The following is a 24031-nucleotide window of genomic DNA, read 5'->3' on the forward strand; positions in this document are numbered from 1 at the left end:
AAGCAGCGATTAGGTTACAGCTATGGCACTGAGTGCAGTTTTGGGTGCCCCATTACGGAAAACCATAGAGAGTGTAGAACATAGATGATATCAGAGTTGAGAAACTATAGTTATGAAATGAGACTGAGATACTGCAACTACTTCCATTGAAGCAGACAGGGCCAAGAGAGATTTAATAGAGATTATTTAAAATTTTGAAGGTTTTTAATAGGGTGAATAGAGAAAGACTATTTCCTCTGATTGGAGAGTCAGTGACAATGGGTCATCAATTGAATGCTGTCATTAAGAAAGTGGGGAGAAATTTCTTTCGTCAGAAATCTCTTTGAAATGGAAGGTTTATCCACAGGAAGTAATTAGAACTGAGACTATTGCACCTTTTAAAGGAAAAATGGATAAATAGAGGCAGAGGTAGATACATAGCCATGGGGAAAACGTAATGCTGTATTAAAGATCTAGCGCAGACTTGCTGAGCTAAATGCCTTCCTTCTGTGCTGTAAACTTCTATGGTTCTAAAGCAAGTGAGCTATAGCAAAGCCAAACAGCATGTTTACAGCAACACATTCCTCCTTGATATATGGAAAGTAATACAGATTAAAAATGTCATTGTGCGAAGACTCAAAATAAAACTGGACCTGAGACAGGGTCTCTTACAAGAATTTTAAGTGGCATTTTGTCAGACACACCAGTTTCCAACTGACTTCTTGACAGGTTAAGTAGAAAACTAGTCGACTTGGTGAATGCTCCAAGACAAATCCTTTGAAGTTCAACCAGCAACAGAGGAAATCTAGTTTTAAAGAACAAATAAAGCTGCCAATCATACTGACATTTAAAAACACACAGAATTCTGCAGTTTCTGTCTAAATAAGCATTAGCCCAATCCGTTTGTCATCCAGTTACAAAACCCATTTGACTTAACTATTTACCCGAACAAAAACAAACAGGTAAGAAAATTAACATCTTTGTAACTCTTTTAACAGTTTGGATGCTAAAATTATGTGTGGTTATTTTTCCTGACCTTAAAAGAAAGCGGTAGTCTGCATTTATATAGCACATTTCATGCTGTCACGGTGTCCCAAACTATGTTACAACAGTGAATTACTTTTCAAATGGATTCACTTATTATACAGGCAAACATGGTAGTAAGTTTTACACAACAAGGTTTCTCAAACAAAAATGAGAAAATGACTATTTAATCTGTTTTGGTGCTATTAGCTGAGGGATACATGTTGGTCAGAATGTCAGAAGAACTCCACTATTTTTCTTCCAATCGTGCTTTTACAGTGCTTTCCCTGAGGAGGTAGGTTTTGCCTGCAACAGAAGAACGCGCACACACACACACACACACACACACACACACACACACACACACACACACACATGAACATGGACACACACAGAGTCAAAAATATGTTTCAAATCTTTGGTACACAATCTATTCCTCTTAATTCAAAGTTGGTTCATTCAAATGTTTGAATAATTATACTTTTAATTGCAAAGACAACTTTGAATTGCCAGGTGTAGACTGTATTACAATGAAAACAATTTGTATAAAAATAGAGTTGGATGATATCTGTGAGTTTTCCAAAGTATAATTTAATACCAAAATATTTATGTTTTTATTCCAGAAACTATATTTTTCAACAATAAGTGGAAACACTGGAGCTCTATGCAATCAATCTCATTTCCTAAGTGGAGTTTAGTTAGTTTTAGCATCTGTTCCATTTCTTATCCTTGAATCCTTCACATTTGCTGCAATAGGAGGCAGCATCTTCCTTTTATTCTTTGCAAGTCTCAGTATTTCAGTCTTACATCAAATTTTTTATATAGCTATTCTGCAAGCACTCAGAGAGAGCTTTATAGACAGCAAAGTGTATGTGGAAAAATAGGTGATAAACTGAGGAAAATATAAAAGATTATTTGCACTCTCAGTACTGTCATGGAGGTGCTAAAACCCTTTCCTGATAGCACAGGTCAATACTGTAAGGAAGGAAGTACAATAATGGCTGCTAGTCTGTGCTGCTGAGATGTATTGTGCTGCAAAACTTCATTGGCTGAGTAGGCTTAATTCCAGCCTTGTAACATTGTTGTTTTGAAATACAGTTGGCATTGTAAGGAATATTATTTTTGTCTTAATGTGTTTTTAAGGATGCAAAGTTTGTGGAGGAACGTCGTAAACAACTGCAGGAGTACCTGAGGAATATAATGAACAAAATTATACAAACACTTCCGGAGTTTACATCCAGTCCCAAAAAAGAGACCCTTATACGCTTGCTGCCATTTTGTGTGTAAGTATGTAGCTCTTGTTTTAACAGAACATTTACAGAATATGCAATACTTGGGTATTTGTTTAGAATGCATAGATTATGCTATTTTCAATAGTCCTCTCCAGTGCCAGTTATACAGTTTCTATTTCATTCAGAGAAAGTGTATGATTTTCTCCCATTTGATATTTATTCACATGAATATCATCTTTCTGCCAGTTTTATGGAACCAATTAAAGGAGTACAGCAGTTATGCTAATTTGGATTCACCTGCAATGCAAAGTACTTGGCTTTTCCTACATGCCTCACCTGTAGTAGTACATTGCATTTTCTTATTTATTATATGCTATCACCTAAAACTCATAAATGAAGTTTTTACTATTAGTCTCTGTTCATACTACAGTCCCATTTTGCTGCATGCATTGTACAGTTTGTTTCTAAAGTAATAAATAACCTTTGAAGCAGTTGACAACTGCAATTTATGCATGTTAAACAAGTGATGAATATAAATGCCAAAACATCTCTTTTTCAGAGATTCGGGGACTGAGACCTGACTAAAGCATAAGGCAGAAATAAGTGTGCTGAAACATTCAGTCTCACCATTAGTAAATAAGATTTGTTGAGGAATATGGCATTTAACATTGAAGTAATGTCCACTGACTTACTCTGTCAGGCTGTACATTTTGCTTTTAGCTCAACTGAGGTTTTACTTCTGCTATAAAATCCAGTGTGTTGGTTGTCCCAGTATAAGCATTTCATCCATGATTTTTTACACTGACCAGCTAACGAATAGTCACTATACACTAATTTTAAGTATTTAAAAATCTGCATGAAGACTTGGTTTATGTGCTGTGTTTTACAATGTAAACAATTTAAAATAATCAAGCCCTTATAAAAAAATAACTATTTCATTTTACTCTTCTCTGTTCTTATCACTGAAGCACATTACCAGTTCACTAAATTAATAGAGACTATATGTTGGATACTGGCATTTTAAGTAAAATAAATCCTTGAGTAATCCAACCACGTGATTTACTAGTGCTAAGTACCTTATTAATCAAATTATTTCTTCTAACCTTTTTTAAAAACCATAAATATTTTGAGTAAATAAGATACTTATTTGAAAGGGGCTGGATTTAAAACATTTCTACTCATTAACTTGAAAAATGCATTGTATTGGTTGTTCAATGCAAACCACACATATACCCTAAGTTAGTTGTGAAAAGGCTGATATCCACAATATTTCAAATGTTTGTGCAGTGCAATTACAAAATCTATACTGTACTACAGACAGGAATCCTTAGTGTCGAATGACTTTTCAACAGCTCACAAAAGCTTCTAGTGAGAAGGAATCCCAAAGATGTCTTATTTAAATATTGTGCTAACTGCAGTTCATAAAATGGCATTTTCTTTGTTTATGATTAAGAAGCATCTATTAATAAAAACAAAACTTCAGACTGTGATATTTATCACCACTAAGACTATGGACAATTTGTTGTACTGTTAAAAAGAAATGTCTAGACTGGGTAAGTGTCAGATTGGCTCAGTGCTGGTGTTCTGCTTTCCTCTGAGTCAGAAGATCATGGATTCAATCCCCATTCCAGGACCTGAGTACATAATCTAAGCTGACATTTTAGTACAGTACTGACAGATTTAGGCATTATCAGAGGTACTGTCCTTCAAATGAGACATCAAGCTGAGATCCTGCCTGTGGACGAAATAGATTCCATAGCACTATTTGAAGAAGAGCAGGGGAGCTCTCTCCTCATGCTTATCCTCAGCCAACACAACCAAAATGAAATTAACCAGTGATATATCTTATTTGCTGTTGTATGACCTTGTGCACAAATTGGTTATGGCATTTGCCTAACAACAGTGACTTCACTGCAGAACTAGTTCATTTTCTTTGAAGCTTTTTTGGATGTCCTGAGAGTATGAAAGGCGCTATGCAAATGTCGGTTCTTTCTTCTGTTATGGACAGTTAAAAAGGGGTGTGGGTGATTCCCACTGTTCACCTCTCAACTGATCGCAATTGTGTTTTGTTGAAAATGATGAGGTAGTCCCTGAGTGTTTTGTAGGGTCAAATAAACAGACAAATGATAGGTTTTCTCGTAGGTTAAAAAAACCCAATTATTTTTGCACGATTCCCAATATGGTTGCAACCTCACTCACAGATACACTCACTCACCCAAGCTTACACAAGAATAAGTAGGTATAGAGAAAAAGGTAAGTAGTTTAAAGTTCAAAGTGAGGTAGATGTTCATGGTTTATGGTAAACTTGTGGAATTTTCTCAGGACAGTCAGTTTCAAAGGTGCAGGACTGGGTGTTTCTTGTCTTGAACTTGTTGAGATTTGTAGATTTTCTGGTGGTTAAGACTTCAGACTGGCAGTGGTGGTCACTTTAAATTCTCTTCAACTTAAGTAAGTTGAAGTGTAGAATTAGCAGCACGACTTCTTCCTTGCTTGGCTGGATCTCTTTTACAGCCCCTGGCTGGACTGCTTTCTGAAGGTGATGGCTTGATCTCCCCTCTCTCTCTCTCCAGAGGGTTACCTTTTTAAGGTAAAAATTCATCACATTAGAATTTCTGTTAGGACACACAAGGCTCATTCCCCTGATGTGACCACACATTGGACCAGGATGTGGAGACCATGACCAACGATTGATATCTGAATGGGGACCCTTCTGTTAACGCAGTGCTATTTCACACCTATTCAGTTTTGGTTTGTGCTGTGAGTCCGTCGGTCTCCAGAATTCTTTATTTGTTCATTCATGTTGATAAGAGTCATTAATGCAATAGTGTTTTCTTCAATTTCAAAGGGTTTCTCCCCAGAGCTATTTCAAACGAGGTTAACGAGTTCCATTCTTGTGGACAGGTTTGTTGATTTCCAGTACAGGAGGGGTCACGTGACCACTTTGACTGTGGTACAAGTGGCCGTGAGCTCTTGGCTTTGTTTAACAGTTGATTTTAAAAATTCATAATTCTTCCACTTAATTGTTTTTTTTCATCACGGCTCCTTCCATGCATGACACTTCTTTCTTTGTGACGTTCAGTTTCTCACATGATTAGGAAAGATAAAACTATAGAAGTGCTTATTTTTTCAATATTGTTTCCCAGGGAGGGTTTTGTGATCCTAATTTTTACAGAAAATGAATCCTGGTCCTTTAACTGTGCACATTACATAACTGATGATTAGAGATTTTTATTTAACTATTTTCAGTTCTTTCTGTAAACAGGCATTTTAAGATACATTTCAAATTCCTTAAAAAGATTGGGAGTAGGACTCCTAAAAGTCTGTTCCATCTGGAATTTATTGTGGATTCCTCCATCCTTCCCCCATAGCACCACCTGTTGAACCTCTACTTCATGGGACATTACTTTCTTTCATCTACCTCCCATGAAAATAACATCAGGTATATACTCCTCAAACCCCTTCTCAATATGTGTTGTAACAGTTCCAGTATTGTTGTAGTGTTCTTCATAATTGATTTTTTTAAAAGTAAAAACTTGGTTTATTCAGAAAGATTAAAAATGTGTATTTAATTCTTATTTTGTAATAATCATTATAATTTAAACACTAATTGCTGTATTATTTGAAAAGGTAGGTTGATAGCAAATTAAATGTAATATAAATCATGATAAATATAACTTCAGTTTATTAATTTCATGTCATACCATTGATTTGTAATTTATTGCAGTTTATCCTTTTTTCTGTGTCATTTATTTAATCTCTGGTGGATTTAGAACAAATATTATCACATGAATCATCAAATTGCAGACATTTAAAAACTATGAACATTGTGTTGGTTTAATATTAATCGTTAATCAATATTAAGATTTACTGTGCAATTATAATTAAATCTTTGCAAAGAATAGCTATTCCCAGGCGATATGAATACTGTGGGGATCCTGGCAGTCAAAGGGCTAAAAATATGGTATATTATTTAGGAAAAATATGCAGTAGAGTTAAAAGCAAATTCATTAAATAATTTTGGATAATTGGAAGGAAAAAAGGTTATTACATTATTGACACAGCCAGCTTTCGAGTGTTGTTTACAGATGCACCTGCTTTGTCAGAACATTAACATTTATTGATTAAGAGTTCCGGTGGATCATCTTTTGGTCTGTGGTAATCACCATGTTGTAAAAGGCATATTTGTAGGCCAGAGCATTTTTGATTTTCTTCATGCCCATGACAGGAAAGGGAAAGAATCAAGCCTTTGGATTGTGTCACAACAAATGACATACCAAAATTACTTCAGGTGATATTGATATTTAGCATTGCTCCTGACCAATCCAGTTATCTCATCTTAGGCAGAGGATTTTCACTGTTCCTATTGGTAAGTCTAAAATCTTTACTATAACTCCTCTGCAGGCTCAGTGGATTGCACACTCCCCTCAGAAGGTTGTGAGTTCACCTTCCACTCTCGGAACTGGAGCACAAAATCCAGGCTGACACTTCAGTGCAGCACTGAAGAATGCTGCACTGTCAGAAGTGCTGTCTTTCGGATGAAACATTGAACTGAGGCCCCATCTGCTCTTTCGGGTGAATATCAAAGATCCCATGGTAGTTTTCAAAGAAGAGCAGTGGAGTTCTCCCTTGTGTCCTGGCCAATATTTATCCCTTCACCAGCATCACTAAAACAGATTATCTGATCTTTGTCACGTGCTGTGGCTGTTGCATTTCCCAACATTATAACTGCACTTCAAAAATGGACATCATTGGCTGTAAAGAGCTTTGTGACATCCTGAGGTTGTGAAAGACACCATATAAATTCAAGTTCTTCTTTTATCAGCAGCTTTCAGGGCTGCTGCCTTATGGTCTTTGATGTCACAGCTATAGGATGCCAAGTAAGGGTGTGAGTGTTCAACATTGTTGTGAACAGGCAGTTGCATTTAAAGTCCTTTGGTCATTCCCCATGCATTATTTGTTTAATGGAGAAAAGCAAAGTTACTTGTATACATACCAATACACATGGACTTTGTTCACTGACTTGTAACTGCCAGTTAAATTTTAGACAATAGAACCAATTGGTTAATTGTCTCTTTTCAGTCAGCAGCAATAAAAAAAGTGTCAATAGATAATTTTGGAGTTTCCTTAAAAAGTTTTTTAAAAACTCAGCTACCATCACAACTTGTATTTTTAGTGTGGACAGAATATGGGCATCTGAGTTTTCGCTAATTTGGAATCTGTGAGGGGACGCAGGTGAAAAGAGCATTCGAGAAATGAAGTTTAAGGCTGGCAAAAGCATGAAAAAGTGACCAGGTAGGGGTAGAGGTGGGCAGTGTTGCCTAGGGGGAAATAAATGCTCTTGGTGATGGATAGAATATTGGGTGTGAAGCTTGATTCTGGGTTGAATAGGATGCCAAGATTGCAGTCTGTTTCAGCCTGAGTCAGTGGGCCAAGAGAGTGATAGAGTTGGTGACATGTGTGTGGAATTTCCACTGGGAGCCAAAATGGTTGGCTTTGATGTTCAGCTGGAGGAAGGTTTGACTCAGCCACGTCTTCATTTTGGACTGGAATTCTAACAGCAGGGAGATGATTGTGAGGTCGGGAGAAATGATAAACCAACAGATCTGAGTGCCATCAACATACATACTGTGGCTGAGTTGCCAAGGAGTAGTACATAGAGAATGAGACCTAGACTGGATCCTCGTCCACCTTCAGTGCAGTTATAGCTGCAATTATACCTTCCCCAGTGTGGATCACAAATGTCCCAAGTACCACATTGATTGTTCATCAGCAGAGTTATATTGCAGCTTTTGTGTCAGGACAGTGTGAAACACCATGCTAAGTTAAAACTAAACTGCCTTAAATCCTCTTAAGCTGTCTGCAGCAACTAACAATGAAATGCAATGGCCTTACCAATGAACATTCAAAATTGTGGGAGAGGATGCATATGAGACAAATTATGTCATATATAATCCCATAAATGAATTGGATATCATTAAAGAACCTACTTATGTTTATATTTAAGAGGGATAAATGCTAAAATAGTACTATATGTCCTGTTTATATCAAATATTTAAATAAAAACAGAAAATGCTGCAAATACTCAATAGATCAGTCAGCGTATGTAGAGATAACAGGCAAATTAACATTTGGGTGTTTGCTGGGACTGAGAAAGTTATAAATGAACAAGATTTTGAAAGGAACTGAACAAAGGTAATGAAGAGGGAAAAAAAACACAAAGTAAAATTACCTGCACAGTCCTTAAATGGAAATCAGGAGACGGTTAAATGACTGAAGTGATATTAATATGAGACAGTAGAACAAAGCATAATGAAAGAAATTCAAAACATTTAAGAGACACAGAGAATGTGTGAATAGCTGAGTTGGTGGCGTTTGGGGGAGTGGTGGGGGCGGGGGTACCATAGTAAGGAAAGGCAGATATGAAATGCAACCAAGAAAAGCTGAAACAATGGAACTGAATCCAGAAAGCTACAAGAGGAAAAAAGTAGGCTGAAAGCAAGAATGCAGATTGCCCCTCCACTATGGCGTTCCAATGGAAGGTCTCTTTCCCCACTACAAACCATCTCCCCCACCCCCGCCAAAATGCAGACGCACCCATCAGACATCACCAGGATCCCCTGCTATAAAGGAAGTGGGAGCTAAAGTTAAGGTCTGAAATTATGCAAGTCAATATTAAAGCCAGAGGATTCCAATATGTTTAACAGAAAGACAAAGTGCTATTCCTGGAGCTTGCGTTGAGGTTCGTTAAAACAATATAAAAAGCCGAAAACAGAAGTTAAAGTGGAATTGGAAATTGAATTGGCAATCAAGGGAATTCAAGATCACACTTCCTCTGAAGCAAAAAGAGAAACACTCCCCAGATGCTGTCTAAACTGAGCATTACCAGCATTTCCTGTTTTAGTTTCAGATTTCCACAGTATTCTGCTTTTTGTTTATATCAGATATTTTTGGGGCTTGTTCTTTCATAGTGCAGTATTGAGGGAGTGCTGCATTTTCCAACATTAAATCAATTGAATACAAAGTAGGGAGGTTATGCATCAGCTATACAGGGCATTGGTGAAACCACATCTGGAGAACTGCATGTGTACAGTATTGGTCTCCTTATTTAAGGAATGATGTAAATGCATTGGAAGCAGTTCTGAGAAAGTTTACTAGACTAATACCTGGAATGGGGGGGTTGTCTCATGAGGAAGGGTTGAACAGGCTAGGCTTGTATCCGTTGGAGTTTAGGAGAGTAAGATGCGACTTGATTGAAACATATAAGATCCTGAGGGGTCTTGACAAGGTGGATGTGGAAAGGATGTTTCCCCTTGTGAGAGAATCTAGAACTAGAGGTCACTGTTTAAAAATAATGGGTCGCCCATTTAAGACAGAGATGAGGAGAATTTTTTTCTCTGAGGTTCGTGAGTCTTTGGAACTCTCTTCCTCAAAAGGCAGTGGAAGCAGAGTCTTTGAATATTTTTAAGACCGAGGTAGATAGATACTTGATAAGCAAGTGGGTGAAAGGTTATCGGGGGTAGGAAGGAATGTGGAGTCGAGGTTACAATCTGATCAGTGATAATCTTATTGAATGGTGGAGCAGGCTCGAGGGGCCGAGTGGCCTACTCCTGCTCCTAATTCATATGTTCGTATGTAAGGCTCTATGTGACAGTTGAGATACACATGAAAGAACCTAAGGTGATTTATCGAAGAAGGACAGAGGGTTCCCCTACTGGCCTGGTCAATAGTTTCCCTGACCAGTAACACCAAAACAAATTAACTAGTCATTCTTTTATTGCTGTTTGCGGAACTTTGCTGCTTGCAAATTGGTTGCTGTACCTTCCCACAAAACAACAGTGACTGCACTTACAGAAGTAATCCATTGGCTGTGAAGCTCTGACATTGTGATGACATGAAACTTGCTATATAAATGAAAGTCTTATTTTAGTTCAATAGCAATAGATCCTGTTTAGTTTATGGCATGATTTGTTTTGAGAAATTCAGTAGAAATTAGATGATTGTCTGAAAGTGAAGAAAACAGCTTATTTATTTATTATAGGATATTTAGCTAAGGTAAAAGTTCACAAAATGCAGACCTAGCTTGTCCTAAAATTGGCTAATGTGCAGCAGAGCCGTACCCTGCAACATGGAGTAATTGATACTTGGCACAGGAATAACAGATTTGATTTTAAGCAGCTTGAGCATACGATCAATGTTATGTGGTGTGCCTGACACATTAGAACCAATTGCAGGCTCCCCACTTGAACTTGAGTTGAATACAAACTTGTTGTTCAAACATTGTGATGATGGTATAATCACTTCAGTTTGAGCAGGTTGCAGTTGCACTATTTACAGCTGGGACTAACAGCTAGTATTCGCTGACTGTGGCCAAGTATAATATTTGCTGTTCAATGAATGTGCTTGGTAATCTTTACAGAATGCCCTGCTAAATAATATGACTTTGTCACAAGGCTGTAAACACGCCAGGGGCTCAGGTTATAATGTGGAACATCCTGCATTGTCATCTGAGCACCAGGAGTGTGTGATGACTGTGCCATTTTACCTTTATAGAGCATTTACCATTGCTGTTTCTAACTTCCATTGTTAGTACCACAATGGCCAAGTGTTGCTGAGTCTGCATATGCATGCTTCACCTTGGCAATGTAATCACAATAGTTTTGAAAACCTCTATCAGGCTTAAACTAGCAACAAAGTGACTCTACAGCATGAAAACATAGAAACTCTTACAGTAACACAGATGTAGTGAGTCAAAAAATAAAGTTTTAAACAATGTGAGTGTGTAATGTGTAAAGGCCGCTGTTCGCCTTAGAACTCAGCTGTGTTTACAAACTCTCAGTTTGTGTGACATCAGAATCCTTCAGTTGGTTTGCAGCTTTGGAATGTCAATTGTAAATAGGCAGAATTCGAAGTATTTTTATTTGATCTTCAAACCAGAAAACACAAATTTGAGCATCCACTTAATATGATCTGCAGGGAAACATGTGTCTGCTTAAAATTATTTTAGATGGACTGTGTGATTTTATGTTATTTTCTTTTTAATGAGTATGAACGTGTAACTTCTGCAGGCTGAATTTTCAGGTCCCACCAAGGGCAGGAACAGAGGAGGGTGAAGCTCGAAAATACCGGTGTTGGCCGGCGTGCCTTTTCCCGGCACCAGCCATTTTCACCAGGGTGGGGGAAGGGCGGCCCTACAATCCTGCTCGATTCGTGATTAAGCCCAATTAAGCTGGTTGAAGAGCTCGTTAGCGGAGGACGTTGTGATTTTCACGGGTGCGCACAGGCTGCACACACTAACTGGGGCAGACCAGCTGAATGGAGGCGAGTACACCGTTGGGAGCCAGGGAGGATTAGTTGGGCCCCCGAAAAGGGTGAATGGCACAGAGGGGTACTCGCCCATAGGGCAGCACAGTGGCGCAGTGGTTAGCACCGCAGCCTCATAGCTCCAGCGACCTGGGTTCAAATCCGGGTACTGCCTGTGCGGAGTTTGCAAGTTCTCCCTGTGTCTGTGTGGGTTTCCTCCGGGTGCTCCGGTTTCCTCCCACATGCCAAAGACTTGCAGGTTGATAGGTGAATTGGCCATTATAAATTGTCACTAGTATAGGTAGGTGGTAGGGAAATATAGGGACAGGTGGGGATGTGGTTGGAATATGGAATTAGTGTAGGATTAGTACAAATGGGTGGTTGATAGTCGGCACAGACTCGGTGGGCCGAAGGGCCTGTTTCAGTGCTGTATCTCTAAACTAAACTAAAAATTGGGAGACAGGTGACATCGGGTCAGTGCAGATTGCGGGGAGAGTGGGCAGTAAGCACTCAGGCAGTGCAGGAGGCCGTCACTCTCCTGGCATCACAGGAGCAGAGGAGGGGGCAAGATTGCCAAGCACAATTGGTGGGAGGGAGGGCGTGCTCCTTAGCACAAGGAAGGCTGCTGTTGGCAATGGGGGCATGATTCGCTGATTTTGGGTCCAGTGGTGGAGGAGCCACGGGGAGTCCAGAATTCTGGGCATCAGGAGGGCAGGAAGAGGGATGAAGAGCAGGAAGGACATGAAGGCCATAACGTCAGCATAGGATTGACCACTGAAGACGACACTACCCAGAGATGACCTGGAACCAGTGCTGCAGGAGATGATGACTCTCCAGGGCAGATGGTCACAGACATCTATGTCCTCATTGCCAAAGACCTCACAGCTTGCCATGCCCTGCCAGTAACCATCACAGGCAGTAAAGCCTTGAACTTCTTCGCTTCTGGCTCATACCAGGGATCTGCTGCAGACCTTTGTGGCATGTCGCAAATGGCAACACAGCACTACATCTCACAGGTCATTGATGCTGTATTTGCAGGACAGTACATTCAGTTCATGACAGATGAGGCCTCGCAGGCATAGAGGGCAAAGGATTTCACTGACATTGCTGGATTCCCCCAGGCACAGGGCATCATTAGTTGCACCCATGTGGCAATTAAGACACCCAGTGACCACCTGCTGAGATTCAGCAAAAGGCCTTCCACTCCCCCAGCGTTGAGGCCCTACCTTCCCTAAACCTCTCCACCTCTCTACCTTGCTGTCCTCTGACACTCCTTAAAGTCTACCTCCTTGACCAAACTTTTGATCATTTGGCCTAATATCTCCTTATGTGGCTCGGTGTCATATTTTGTTTTATAATGTTCCTGTGAAGTGCCTTGGTACTTTTTATTACATTAGAGGCACTATATGAATATAAGTTGTTCAGCTGGTCAATGACCACAACAAAAGCCTCCTCGTGTGCTCGCTTTCCTGGCAGTTACGATAACACCTACATCCTGCGGCAGTCCAGGCAGCTGCAGCTCATCACTCCACCCCCCACAAAGTCTGTGGATGAATGCTGGGGTTCAAGGGATATCTCTTTAAATGATGGTTACTCACCCCTGTATGAGAGCCCAAGACAGAGGCACAAAGGCGATACAACCAAAGCCATTTGCTCACTAGGACCACCATTGAGCAGGCCATCAGACTTCTGAAGATCTGGTTCCGTTGCTTGGACTGGTAGAGTGGTTCCCTGCAATACACTCCTGCAAGGGTCTCGCTCATTGTGGTGGTCTGCTGAGCTTTCCATAACATGGCCCTCCAGAGAGGTGTGGAACTTGAGGACGGTGAGGCCCTGGAAGGACACAAGTCATTGGAGGAAGAGGAAGCGGAGGGGGTGCACGCAGAACATCGAGGTGCTCTGGCTGCACAGGGAGGTGGCTCAAAGATCTCGTCAGGATGCCATGAATGTCTGGGATATTCTGATTCAGGAATGTTTCAACTGAGCACCCCCTAAATGGCATGGTATAGAACATTTCCATTGTGTCCCCAGCCTGGAACATGTAAACGCTTCCCGCCACTGAGGAATGCACATCTACCCAGAGGTTTTGTCATCAGGATTGAGGAACCCTTGATCATCTTCACCACCTCATACCTCTTTGTCTGTCCCACCATCAATAAAAGGAGTCTCACGTGTGACTTTAAGTGTCATTATTTATATGTTGTTCATAAAGGAAAACAGTGCAGTTACAGGAAGAAAACCCGCCACTGACCCAATCGGTGCTCAGTGTGATGCAGTGCTCTCCTCACTCGGCCACTTCTAAGCAGTGCTCCTCTTTTAGCCTCGGAATAGGTGGAGGCAGCCTGCTCACGTCTCAGCTTGCAGCTGAGTTGCACATGGCATTCGTCCTTGTCATGAAGGTGCCTGTGGGAGCATCTCCAGAGGCTGCTGCACCTGAATCATTGCTGGGGCAGCCTCTGTCACTGGACCCTGCTGCACATCCTTCATCCTCGGTGACATCCTCAGCCCTTGTCAGGTGCTCCAGATGGTTGGAAGGGAGCACCAGCTGGGGTGCTCCAGCATCCCCTCCAGACATCTCTGTGCCACTGGTGCCACTGTCTTATCCAGGTGGCATGAATCCTGCATACGTCAGTGCACAGTTCCTACATGCACTCCATGTGCTGCTGCATATGGCTCCCCATGAGGTTGGCCATCCTCTCAATAGAGGAGCTCATGCACTCAAAGCCCTGAGGCATTGAGACGCACATGTACTGGATAGACTCCTCCATCTTCAGCCCCTGATCTTGCACTGCCTCAGGGCACTCTGACATATGGCAGCACATCTGCTGCTGGTCTAGGTAGATCCTCCTTTCCAGTGACTCCTGAGGCTCTACCTCAATGTCCAGCTGAGCAGGGCTGTGTCTGTCCTCCCTTGTTCGAGGGTGACTGCCCACAGCTGCCTCTGCCCCTGGCACCTCCTCCTGTACACTAGGGGCTGAACTTATTAGGCCCCCCCCAGAGACAGGTTTGGAGGCGGGGGTGGGGGGGGTGCATAGCATTGCGGCGGGGGTCAGAGAGCCCGTTGTCTTCCCATCGCACTGGAATTTAGTTAGGGGCAGGATAGGTCGATGACGGCCTTCCTGCCTAGAGGCCAATTGAGGCCCTTAAGTGGCCTATTACTGGCCACCTAAGAGCCTCTTCCTGTTGCCGCTGGCATTAAGCCGCCTCTTCCCTGCCCCGCCACTTCACCAGGGCCTGCAGGTGACCCCACCTCTCTTACCTTGGGTCTGGGCTCTAGTGCTAGGCTTGGGTCCAAGGCCTCGTATAATACCAGCAGTAGGCACTGCTCCCAGTGGCGTTGCCGATACTACTGAGCTGCCAACCCTGTGTTTGACCGGCAGCTCTGGGAGGCGGGATCACTGTCTTTAAAGATGCGGGGATCCTGGTGCCGGGCACTTAAATACCTGAGTGCCATGAAATCATGCCGGGTGGGTTCCAAAGGGCCGAGGCAGGGTTCCCCTCGCCTTTTTGGCCCAACGCGACCAAGTACTGTGTTCCTCACCCAGTGCCACCCTACTTAAACGCACAGAGGACCCATTGAGGTGAGAGTATCTGCACTGGTGGAAATTGTGCTTGTAAAGTGTGACAGTACTTCTTTGGAGGTTTGCTGGTCCTCTTGGCCCGCTGATGGTGAGGGAGAAGGTTTCCTTGGGTTGGCGTCTGCAAGAAGCGAACATAAGAGCTAACCTTGGAGAGCAAAGCCTCTGCAGTGCTGACGCTTTCCAGTGGAACTCGGTGTTCGGTATGCTGTCAAACTAGGTGGAGTGCAATGCACCCTGTTAATGAACACATTGCCCTCTCTAATCACCATCTCCGCCAAGAGTGCCCATCTCGCCATGACCGACTTTCTTCTGGTCTACAAACATGGCTATTTCCTTCATTTCCTCTCCATGGGTATGATGATGTGAATTTAGGGGACACCTTCACCTCTTTGAGTTCTCTCCAGGCTTTATGTGCCCATTTCCTCTGCAATGACAAATAAAGAGGGAGATGAGGCATTGCTGTACTCTATGGGCAATGGCAGCTGCTCCAATTCATTAGAAAGTGCCTATATCAGTGGTTACAGGTCCTCAGCAGCACTATGGCTCTGTCATTTTGAGGAGTCAGTAAGTGGCCTGTGCATACCCCTCCTGTGTTCAGGAGCAACATGCGCCCTGAGGCTCCTCAGCTTGTGTGTCTGCTGGAGGGTGAATACTTGAAGACCTGTCCTGAGGGTTGGGGTAGCACTCACTTTGCCAGAGCCTATCAGGTCACTAAACCTTTCTCTACACAGGATCCTGGTTCTTCTGACCACACCTGCTGTTGACTATGGCAGCGATGTCCAACCACACATGCTTGGTCTAGGAGGGTGACCTCCTGCCACCCTTTGGGAAGAGGGACCTCCCTCCTCTCCCTCCTCATCGCCAGCATCACCTCTAGATCCATGTCTGAAAACCGAGGGGCTGCCCTGCCCAGGTTCCAGGCCTGTGGCTCTCTAAGACATTTGCAAATCAAGTGTTCAGAGGTCTCTTACTCTGCAATATCAGTACTCATTACCACAGTAATGGCTGCCATGGTCAGTTTAAATCAGGCCCTCACGAGTTGGCCCGTCTCCATTCCCACCCCCGTGGCCGTTAACTGGCTGCCAAAGCTGTCTCCATATCAATTCAGGGTTCGACCCTCTGAAAAATGGGACCCATTATTGTTTCCCCCGGCGTTGGGTTCGGGACCCGGCTTCCGTTTCCCACCTCCGCTGTGAAACTCCAGCCCTACATGTTTATAAAGCCAGATCTGTAGTCATCCACTATAAGTCCACTGACTCCCACGGCTACCTTGATTTCACTTCCTCCCACCTCACTTCCTGTAAGGATTCTATTCCATTCAGTTTCTCCATCTCCATCACATATGTTCTGATGATTCCACCTTCCACATCAGTACTTCTGATGTGTCTTCCTTTTTCTTCAATCGAGGATTGCCCCCCACTGTGATTGAAAGGGCCTGCAACTGTGTCAGTTCCATTTCCTGCACTTTTCCTCTCACCATTTCCCGTCCCTCACAGAACCAGGACATAATTCCTCATGTTCTCACTTTCCACCCCACCAGTCTCCACATTCAATGGATCACCCTCTGCCATTTCTACCATCTCCAAACACAACTTCCACTCCCCTTCCAGCATTCTGAAGGGACCGTTATCTATGCAACACCCTGATTCACCCCAACAACCCTTTCCCTTCCCATTCAAGCACAGGAGATGCACCACCTTCCCTTTTGCCTCCTTCCTTCCCACTGTCCAGTTCCCCAAACACTCCTTCCCGGTGAAACACTGATTTACTTGTATATCTTTCAATTTAGTATACTGTATTCGCTGCTCACTATGCTGTTTCCTCTACACCGGGGAGACCAATCACAGATTGAGTGACTGCTTTGCAGAACACCTCTGTTCAGTCTACAAGCGAGACCCCAAGCTTGTCATTTTAATGCTGTGTCCTCAGCCTCCTACACTTTTCCAATGAAGCTCAATGTAAACTCACGGAACAGCACCTCAACGTTTGATTAGGCACTTTACAACTTTCGGACTTAATACTGAGTTCAACAATTTCAGATCACAACCTCTGACCCCATTTTTTCAGACAGCAGCACTTGATAACTCTGCTTTTCCCATTTACACTTCCTTTTACCTTGCAACATTATTCCTTTTGTCATTTAATCTCTCCTGCCTTCTATCCTATTACAGACCTACCCTCCCACTACCCATTCCCTGCTTCCGTTCTTGCTTAAAACATAGGAACATAGAAGCAGGAGTAGGCCACTCAGCCCATCGAGCCTGCCCTGCCATTCAATATGATCATGGCTGATCTTCCACTTCAATGCCTTTTTCCCACACTATCCTCATATCCCCTTATGTCATTTGTATTTAGAAATCTGTCAATCTCTGCTTTAAACATACTCAATGACTGAGCTTCCACAGCCCTCTGGGGTAGAGAATTCCAATGATTCACAACCCCCTGAGTAAAGAAATTTCTCCTCATCTCTATTGTTATGACCAGGTGAGACAGGGGTCTTGGGGTTCCCTCTCAGCCTTTGCCTGGTTTAACCATAACAGGGTTTAATTTTAAAAACACTGTGATTTAGCTCCCCCTCAGTGAATCCTTGTTTACCGCTTTCCAATTGCAAGGCAAAGAATTCAAATCAGACAGGTTTTCTTAGATTTAAACAAGAAAGGTGGAAGTTTATTAATCTTAAACTCTAATCCAGTTAACGACTACGAATACGCGACACGACCACATTAGCATGCATACACGATAAACACACATGCAGATAGAGACAGAAAAAGTAGAAGGAATAAAGGGGAAAGGTTTGAGGCAATATCTGGTAGTTATTTATGGTCCTTTAAGTTCAATGTGGAGTCTTTGGTTGCCAGTAAGTCTTGCTGTCTGTTGGGGTCCAGTGCATGCTTAAATTTGTTCCGATGTAGGAGTCTTTTCTCTCTTGAGGTTTTAGTGACTTCATTGGGTCCGGAGGCTTGTGAGAAAGCGAGAGAGAGCCAGCCAGGAGAGAGGCTGTCTTGTTCCAGGTCCAGTTACAATCTGCAGTCTGACTAAACTGTCCTGTGTCTAGTTCAAAAAAACTGGTTTAACCACTTCTCTGTTTGTGGATTCCAAAGCTCTTGGTGGGGGGTGGGGGTGTAGTGCTGTCTGTTGCCGCGACAAGATGTGGATCAGCCCAGCCCAATTTCTGTTAACTGAATCAGTGAGCAATTATTTTGTCTCTCCAAACACTGTCTCTTAGGTTGCATCTCTTTTTCTAACTCTGACGAAAAGTCATCAGATTGAAATGTTAACTGTTTCTCTCTCCACAGATGCTACCTGACCTGCTGAATATTTCCAGCATTTCTTGTTTTTATTTACAAAGTCATTCTGCTTTGCACATTGAGCAACTCATAATAGAAAGACAGAGAGTTGAGCAAGACTATCATTTTGTGTCATGTCAGTAAAAGTTCGCAGAACCTTGTAAACGACAATGAATATGGAAGTACTATGATGATTGTGCTTAATCGAAATATGTTTTTTTACACATATATTATTTAGTTGAGTCTAGGTGATATTTCCAGAATTTGCTCATTTTTTGCTGAATGGCCAGTTGTGTTACACAGACACTGAGCTAATTATTAGAATTATATGAACTAAACTGATGAAGGTAAATACTTTGCCAATAACTAAAAGCAAAACACCAAATGTTGCAGGTGGTTGAACAAAAAAATTAGCTTATTTTGTCACATTTTCCCAAACTTGGCAACATTTTTATTCAAAATATGGAGCTTGTACAATGGGGAGCTGAGAAGCAGAAGCACAAAGTATGAATCAGGGAATGTTCCAGGAATAAAAATGAGCACATATCCTCCAGGAACACACACACATTTTGAAACGGATAATTTTTCTAACATCTAACACTATATATCACCTGGGTGTGAACCCTAGTGCCTCTGAAGTGCACTCTTAACTACACTACTGTTTCTTCAGTTGTTGCAACATGTAAGATGGAAGGCCTCTCTGGCTCAGTCAAAGGCTTATGAAATGCTTGTGGCCATTGAGCTCATGGAGTACTGCAGCAACTTGGCAGCTGACCAGGGAGTCTGGTCCAACTGGTTTTCAGACACCAGAGTCCGGATTGGTTGAGGGGGTGGCAAGAGTCTGGTTATGTTGTCCTCATAAAAGATGGCAACCTATTCCCTTCCCATTACATAGCTGTCTCTGCCATCAGGTTGTGGCTCAGCACTCCCATTGATCTGCAGGAGAATAGAATATGATCCAGTTAAAGTCCCTATCCATTTGTTCTCCTACCCTGTCCAAAGTGGTAGATATGGTTGAGCCCAGAGCCTGCATGGCTTCATGAGCATTGCTGAGAGACTATTACTGGTGCCACAAATTCCTGTAGGGAAACTCCATTGCTCCATGGTTGTCTGCAGAATGTCAGTGCCAGAACCCAACTGCTCCGTACAAGTTTTGAAGCCCCCTGACAGGCAGTACAATACATTGAGCAATTCCTGGTGTGGAGCAACCATCATTCATTTAAAGACGGGATCCCTGAAGTCTGCATGTCTCTTTAACAGAACTAGGATGAAAATTTGCCACCCAATAAGCTGTTTCCTGGGCCAGTCTTTCCAACTGTAATTGCTTCTGCTGACCTTATGTAAATCATCAATGCTGACCCCTCTAACTTACACAGGGTACGATTTCTATGCTAATGCTTGGAAGGTTGAGAGAGAATGATGGTACATCTTTGGGAGGCAGCACTCCCCCTCAGTCTGTGCTTGTCCAAGATCTGAGATGGTTTATGGACCTAAAAAAAAAGGAAGAATGATAAGGGTTAGAAGGTAGTGTCAAGGGGGTAGCAGATGAATGGCAGCACACTGCACCCTGAAGTTGTAATGCTGCATATGCGAGTGAGAGTTAAGAAGAAAAGGTAATGGAAGGGAGGATTTCCAAACACCAAGTTTTACATGGACCTCTCAGTTGTCCAGGGCAATTAGGGATGGGCAACAAATGCTGGCCTTGCCAACGATGACCACATCCCATGAAAAAAAAAAAGACTGGCCATCTCCAATGCTGCATGTCCTGTCCTTGCCAATGATGTTGATGGCCACCTCCTTCATTGTGCCAGGATATGGATAGAGGCAGGATCTCCTCCTGTTCTGGTACTCTTCCTCTATAATATGCCAGCTTCTCATGCAAGAAGAGTGTAAATTGATTAGTACGTGTCCTTTTGAAGGATTTTGGGGATGTCTGAGATAGCTTAGCAGTGTGTGTATGATTGCAGCCAGGAGCAGCAATTGTGACCTGAAGGGGAAGTAGTTGTAACGGGCAGTAGCAGATCTTGAAGGTGTGAGTACAAGCAGAAGGATTTGTAGTGAAGTGTCCTGTTCTGATTGAAGGAGAGCCATAGAAACAGCAGGAGGGAAGAATTAATAAAAAGAAATAAAATAAATGAGGGTGGTGCAGGGACATGTAGAGAGTGAACATAAGGTCATAAGTAATAGAAGCAGGAGTAGACCACACGGCTCGTCAAGCCTACCCCGCCTTTCAATATGGCTGATTTGGACTTCAACTCCACTTTCCTGCCTACTCCCCATATCCCATAATTCCCTGAGACACCAAAAATCTGTCTAACCTAGCCTTAAATATATTCAATGATGGAGCATCTACAACCCTCTTGGGTAGAGAATTCCAAAGATTGACAACCCTTTGAGTGAAAAAATTTCTCCTCGCCTCAGTGCTGAATGATCGTCCCTGTATCCTGAGAACGTGCCCCCACATTTTAGATTCCCCATCCAGTAGAAACAACCTCTGTGTCCACACTGTCAAGCCCCTTCAGAATCTTGTAAGTTTCAATGAGATCACCTCTCATGCTTCTAAATTCCAGAGATTATAGGCCCAATTTACTCAGCCCACTCATCCCAATCTAGTGAACCTTCGCAGTACTGCCTCCAATGCAAGTATAGACTTCCTTAAATACAGAGACCAAAATTGTACACAGTATTACGGGTGTGGTCTCATCAAAGCCCTGTACAGTTGCAGCAAGACCTCTTTATTCTTGTACTCCAATCCCCTTGTAATAAAGGCCAACATGCCATTTGCCTTCCTAATTGCTTCCTGTACCTGCATACTAACTTACTGTGTTCCTTGCACAAGCACACCTAAGTCTCTCTGAACATTAACATTTACACATTTTACACCTTTTAAAAAATATTCTGCTCAGCTATTCTTACAACCAAAGTGAATAACCTCACATTTCCCCACATTATACTCCATCTGCCACCTTGTTGCCCACTCATTTAACCTGTCTGTATCTCTTTGCAGCCTTGCTGTGTCCTCCTCACAGCTTGCATTTCCACCTACCTTTGTGTCATCAGCAAATGTAGATACATTACTCTGTCTCTTCATCTAAGTCATTAATATAGATTGTAAATAGCTGAGGCTCCAGCACTGTTGCTTGCGACACTCCACTAATCGCAGCCTGCCAACTTGAAAACGCCCCATTTATGCCTACTCTTTGCTTCCTGTCTGTGAACCAATTCTATCCATGCTAATATATTACCCCCAAATCCATGAGCCCTTATCTTGCCTATTAACGTTTTGTGTGGCACCTTATCGAATATCTTTTGGAAATCCAGATATACTACATCTACTGGTTCTCCTTTATCTATCCTACTAGTTACATCCTCAAAAAACCCTAATAAATTTGACAGAGTGAGGGAGATCTTAAGAGGAGTCTTACCTTGGCTATCCAGGTGAGGTCATTAAATTTCTTCCCGTACTACAGCCAGATCCTGGGAACAACGGTGCTGGCATTGACTTGCTCTGATACCTCTCTCCATCGCTATCTACTCATTTTGGCTGGGCACCAGTCAACCACTGGAAGGAAGAAAGACTTCCCTCCTGCTGCTCATATGCTCTATGAGCAGCACTAGTGCTGCATCAGAGAATTTTGAGGCCCTGAATTATGTCATGTAGCCTGCTGCTTCAGGAAATTGTTTTCCACTAACCATCATTTAATACTATACAGACTCTGCAATGCAGACTGCTCTTAAGTAGAAGGCATACCACCAGATTTTCCACGCTCCCTATCAGCGAGCCTCCTATAGAGATTGTGATTAGTGCTGGAAGCTTACTGATTAAATGTTAATGAGGCCCAGACACAAAAGTGGCACTGTCTTCTTGCCAACTGTATCGGGTGGGCAGAGTGGATGCCCCACCCACCAGGTGCCCGATTTACGTTCCACATGAAAATTAACCTCCCTTTATATTTTATGCTATGTTATGTTGTTGAATTTCAACCCAGTTAGTAACTGTACCCAACCTATGTTATATCCTTGGGGGAAAAAAATCCCAGAAATTTCTCCTTGTCCCAAAACTAATTGTGCAAAGCACTGGATTATCAGTCTTACTTTAAGGTCTATATTGTTTCACAGATGATGTTTCCACTGCCCCAACAGCACTGGTATATTCCATGGAGCATTTTATTATCTTTGTTCATATGTATCTTCATAAATTACAATCCTTTTCGGTACTGGGTGCTTATACGCAGCTCTCTTTTTAAAGGAGTCATTAGGATGCAGGTATCTATGTGCGTATGCCAACACTGATGAGCTTTTTGGCTCATCTGTCTTCTACAAATAGAAAAGTCTAGCAACAGACATGACACTTCAGGTGTGATACTTCACAATCTGAAACAAGGAGTCATAGGCCGGAATTTAACACACCTCCCACCCACCGCCCCCTAGCCACCCGCCCCCCCCCCCCCCCATCCCTCCGGAGGGGGCTAGGGGGCAGGGGGGGAGAGTACCTGCTGCTATTTTACCAGTGGCAGGAGAGGTGGCAAACGGCTTGCCAGCCCTTAGGCCAGTCGAGACCCTTAAGTGACCAATTAATTGCCACTTAACGGCCTCTTCCTGCCGCCGCCGGTATTATACCAGCAGAAAATAGGCACTTCGGCACCTGAGGAGGCTGCCCAGTAATACCTTGCAGGCTGGGAGAGCCCTCCTGATTGGGCACCCTGTGCCCCATAGAGGGTCCCCCCAGCAGCACAGGCCACCCTCTCTAAAACAGCACCCCCCTCCCCCCGCCCTATATTCCGACTTCCCCACGCCCCGCCAGGGCCCAGCTGATTGCCCCTGCAAGGCCCGACCCCCATTTACCTTGGAGGCCAGCATCCATGGTGCTCTTCTTGCTGGGTTCAGGCCCAGCAGTCGCCACCGCCCCCGCTGATGCTGCTGGGACTGAAGGGCTACCAGCCCTTTGATTGGTCGGAAGCTCTTGGAGACAGGACTTCCTGCCTCAGAGGCTCAGAAGCCCTGACTGAAGCCAATTAAGTGCCTGAGCCATGCAAAATAATAGCATGGTTTCCAGCCCCAGCGAAGACTGACACACCCCAGCTTTCCAGTCAATGGGCGGGGCCACTGCCTCAACATTAAATTCCAGCCATAGTTTCAGGATAAGGAGATGGCCAGGTGAGGAGAAGTTCCTTCGCTGGAACATGCACAGGTGCTAGATGGTTCATTGCCCTCTGAAATTCCCTTCTGTACTTAAAAATAAATATTTCTCTGTTACTCTAGATGTGCCAAATTCAGACAAGAGTAGTTGAAATATCACCTTGCATGACAATTAACAGCCGATCATTACAATAGTGCACTGCACCAACAAGAAATTGAACCTAATCTTTAAATGCATTTAAGAGTTGCACACTAATTACCTTCAACTTTTAATACAAGTACATTTTATTTCATGCCAATGACATAAATGGTTGGAGTTTTATTTTGAAAGTAATAGAATAGATAGCTAAAAATGTACAACATTTCATTCTCTGCATGTTCTCTGTACACCAAAATGTATAATTTTTCTTTTAAATCTTGTTACAAAATGCTGCTGTCCTCCATAAAGCTGATCTAAAACGATTCTTACAGAGATGGGTATGTTTGCCTT

General features: G+C 42.8%; 1 protein-coding gene across 3 annotated transcripts in view; it reads left to right on the plus strand.

Annotated features, from left to right (window-relative positions):
- snx29 (sorting nexin 29) overlaps positions 1-24031 on the plus strand; it is a 659344-nt gene that overhangs the window by 586784 nt on the left and 48529 nt on the right. For all 3 annotated transcript variants that reach the window (XM_068056248.1, XM_068056249.1, XM_068056250.1), the window contains one exon: positions 2146-2285. In XM_068056248.1, coding sequence (XP_067912349.1) covers positions 2146-2285 — 140 coding nt within the window. The remainder of the gene's footprint in view (positions 1-2145; positions 2286-24031) is intronic.

This window comes from Heterodontus francisci, chromosome 24, assembly GCF_036365525.1.
Source record: "Heterodontus francisci isolate sHetFra1 chromosome 24, sHetFra1.hap1, whole genome shotgun sequence".
Taxonomy (NCBI): domain Eukaryota; kingdom Metazoa; phylum Chordata; class Chondrichthyes; order Heterodontiformes; family Heterodontidae; genus Heterodontus; species Heterodontus francisci.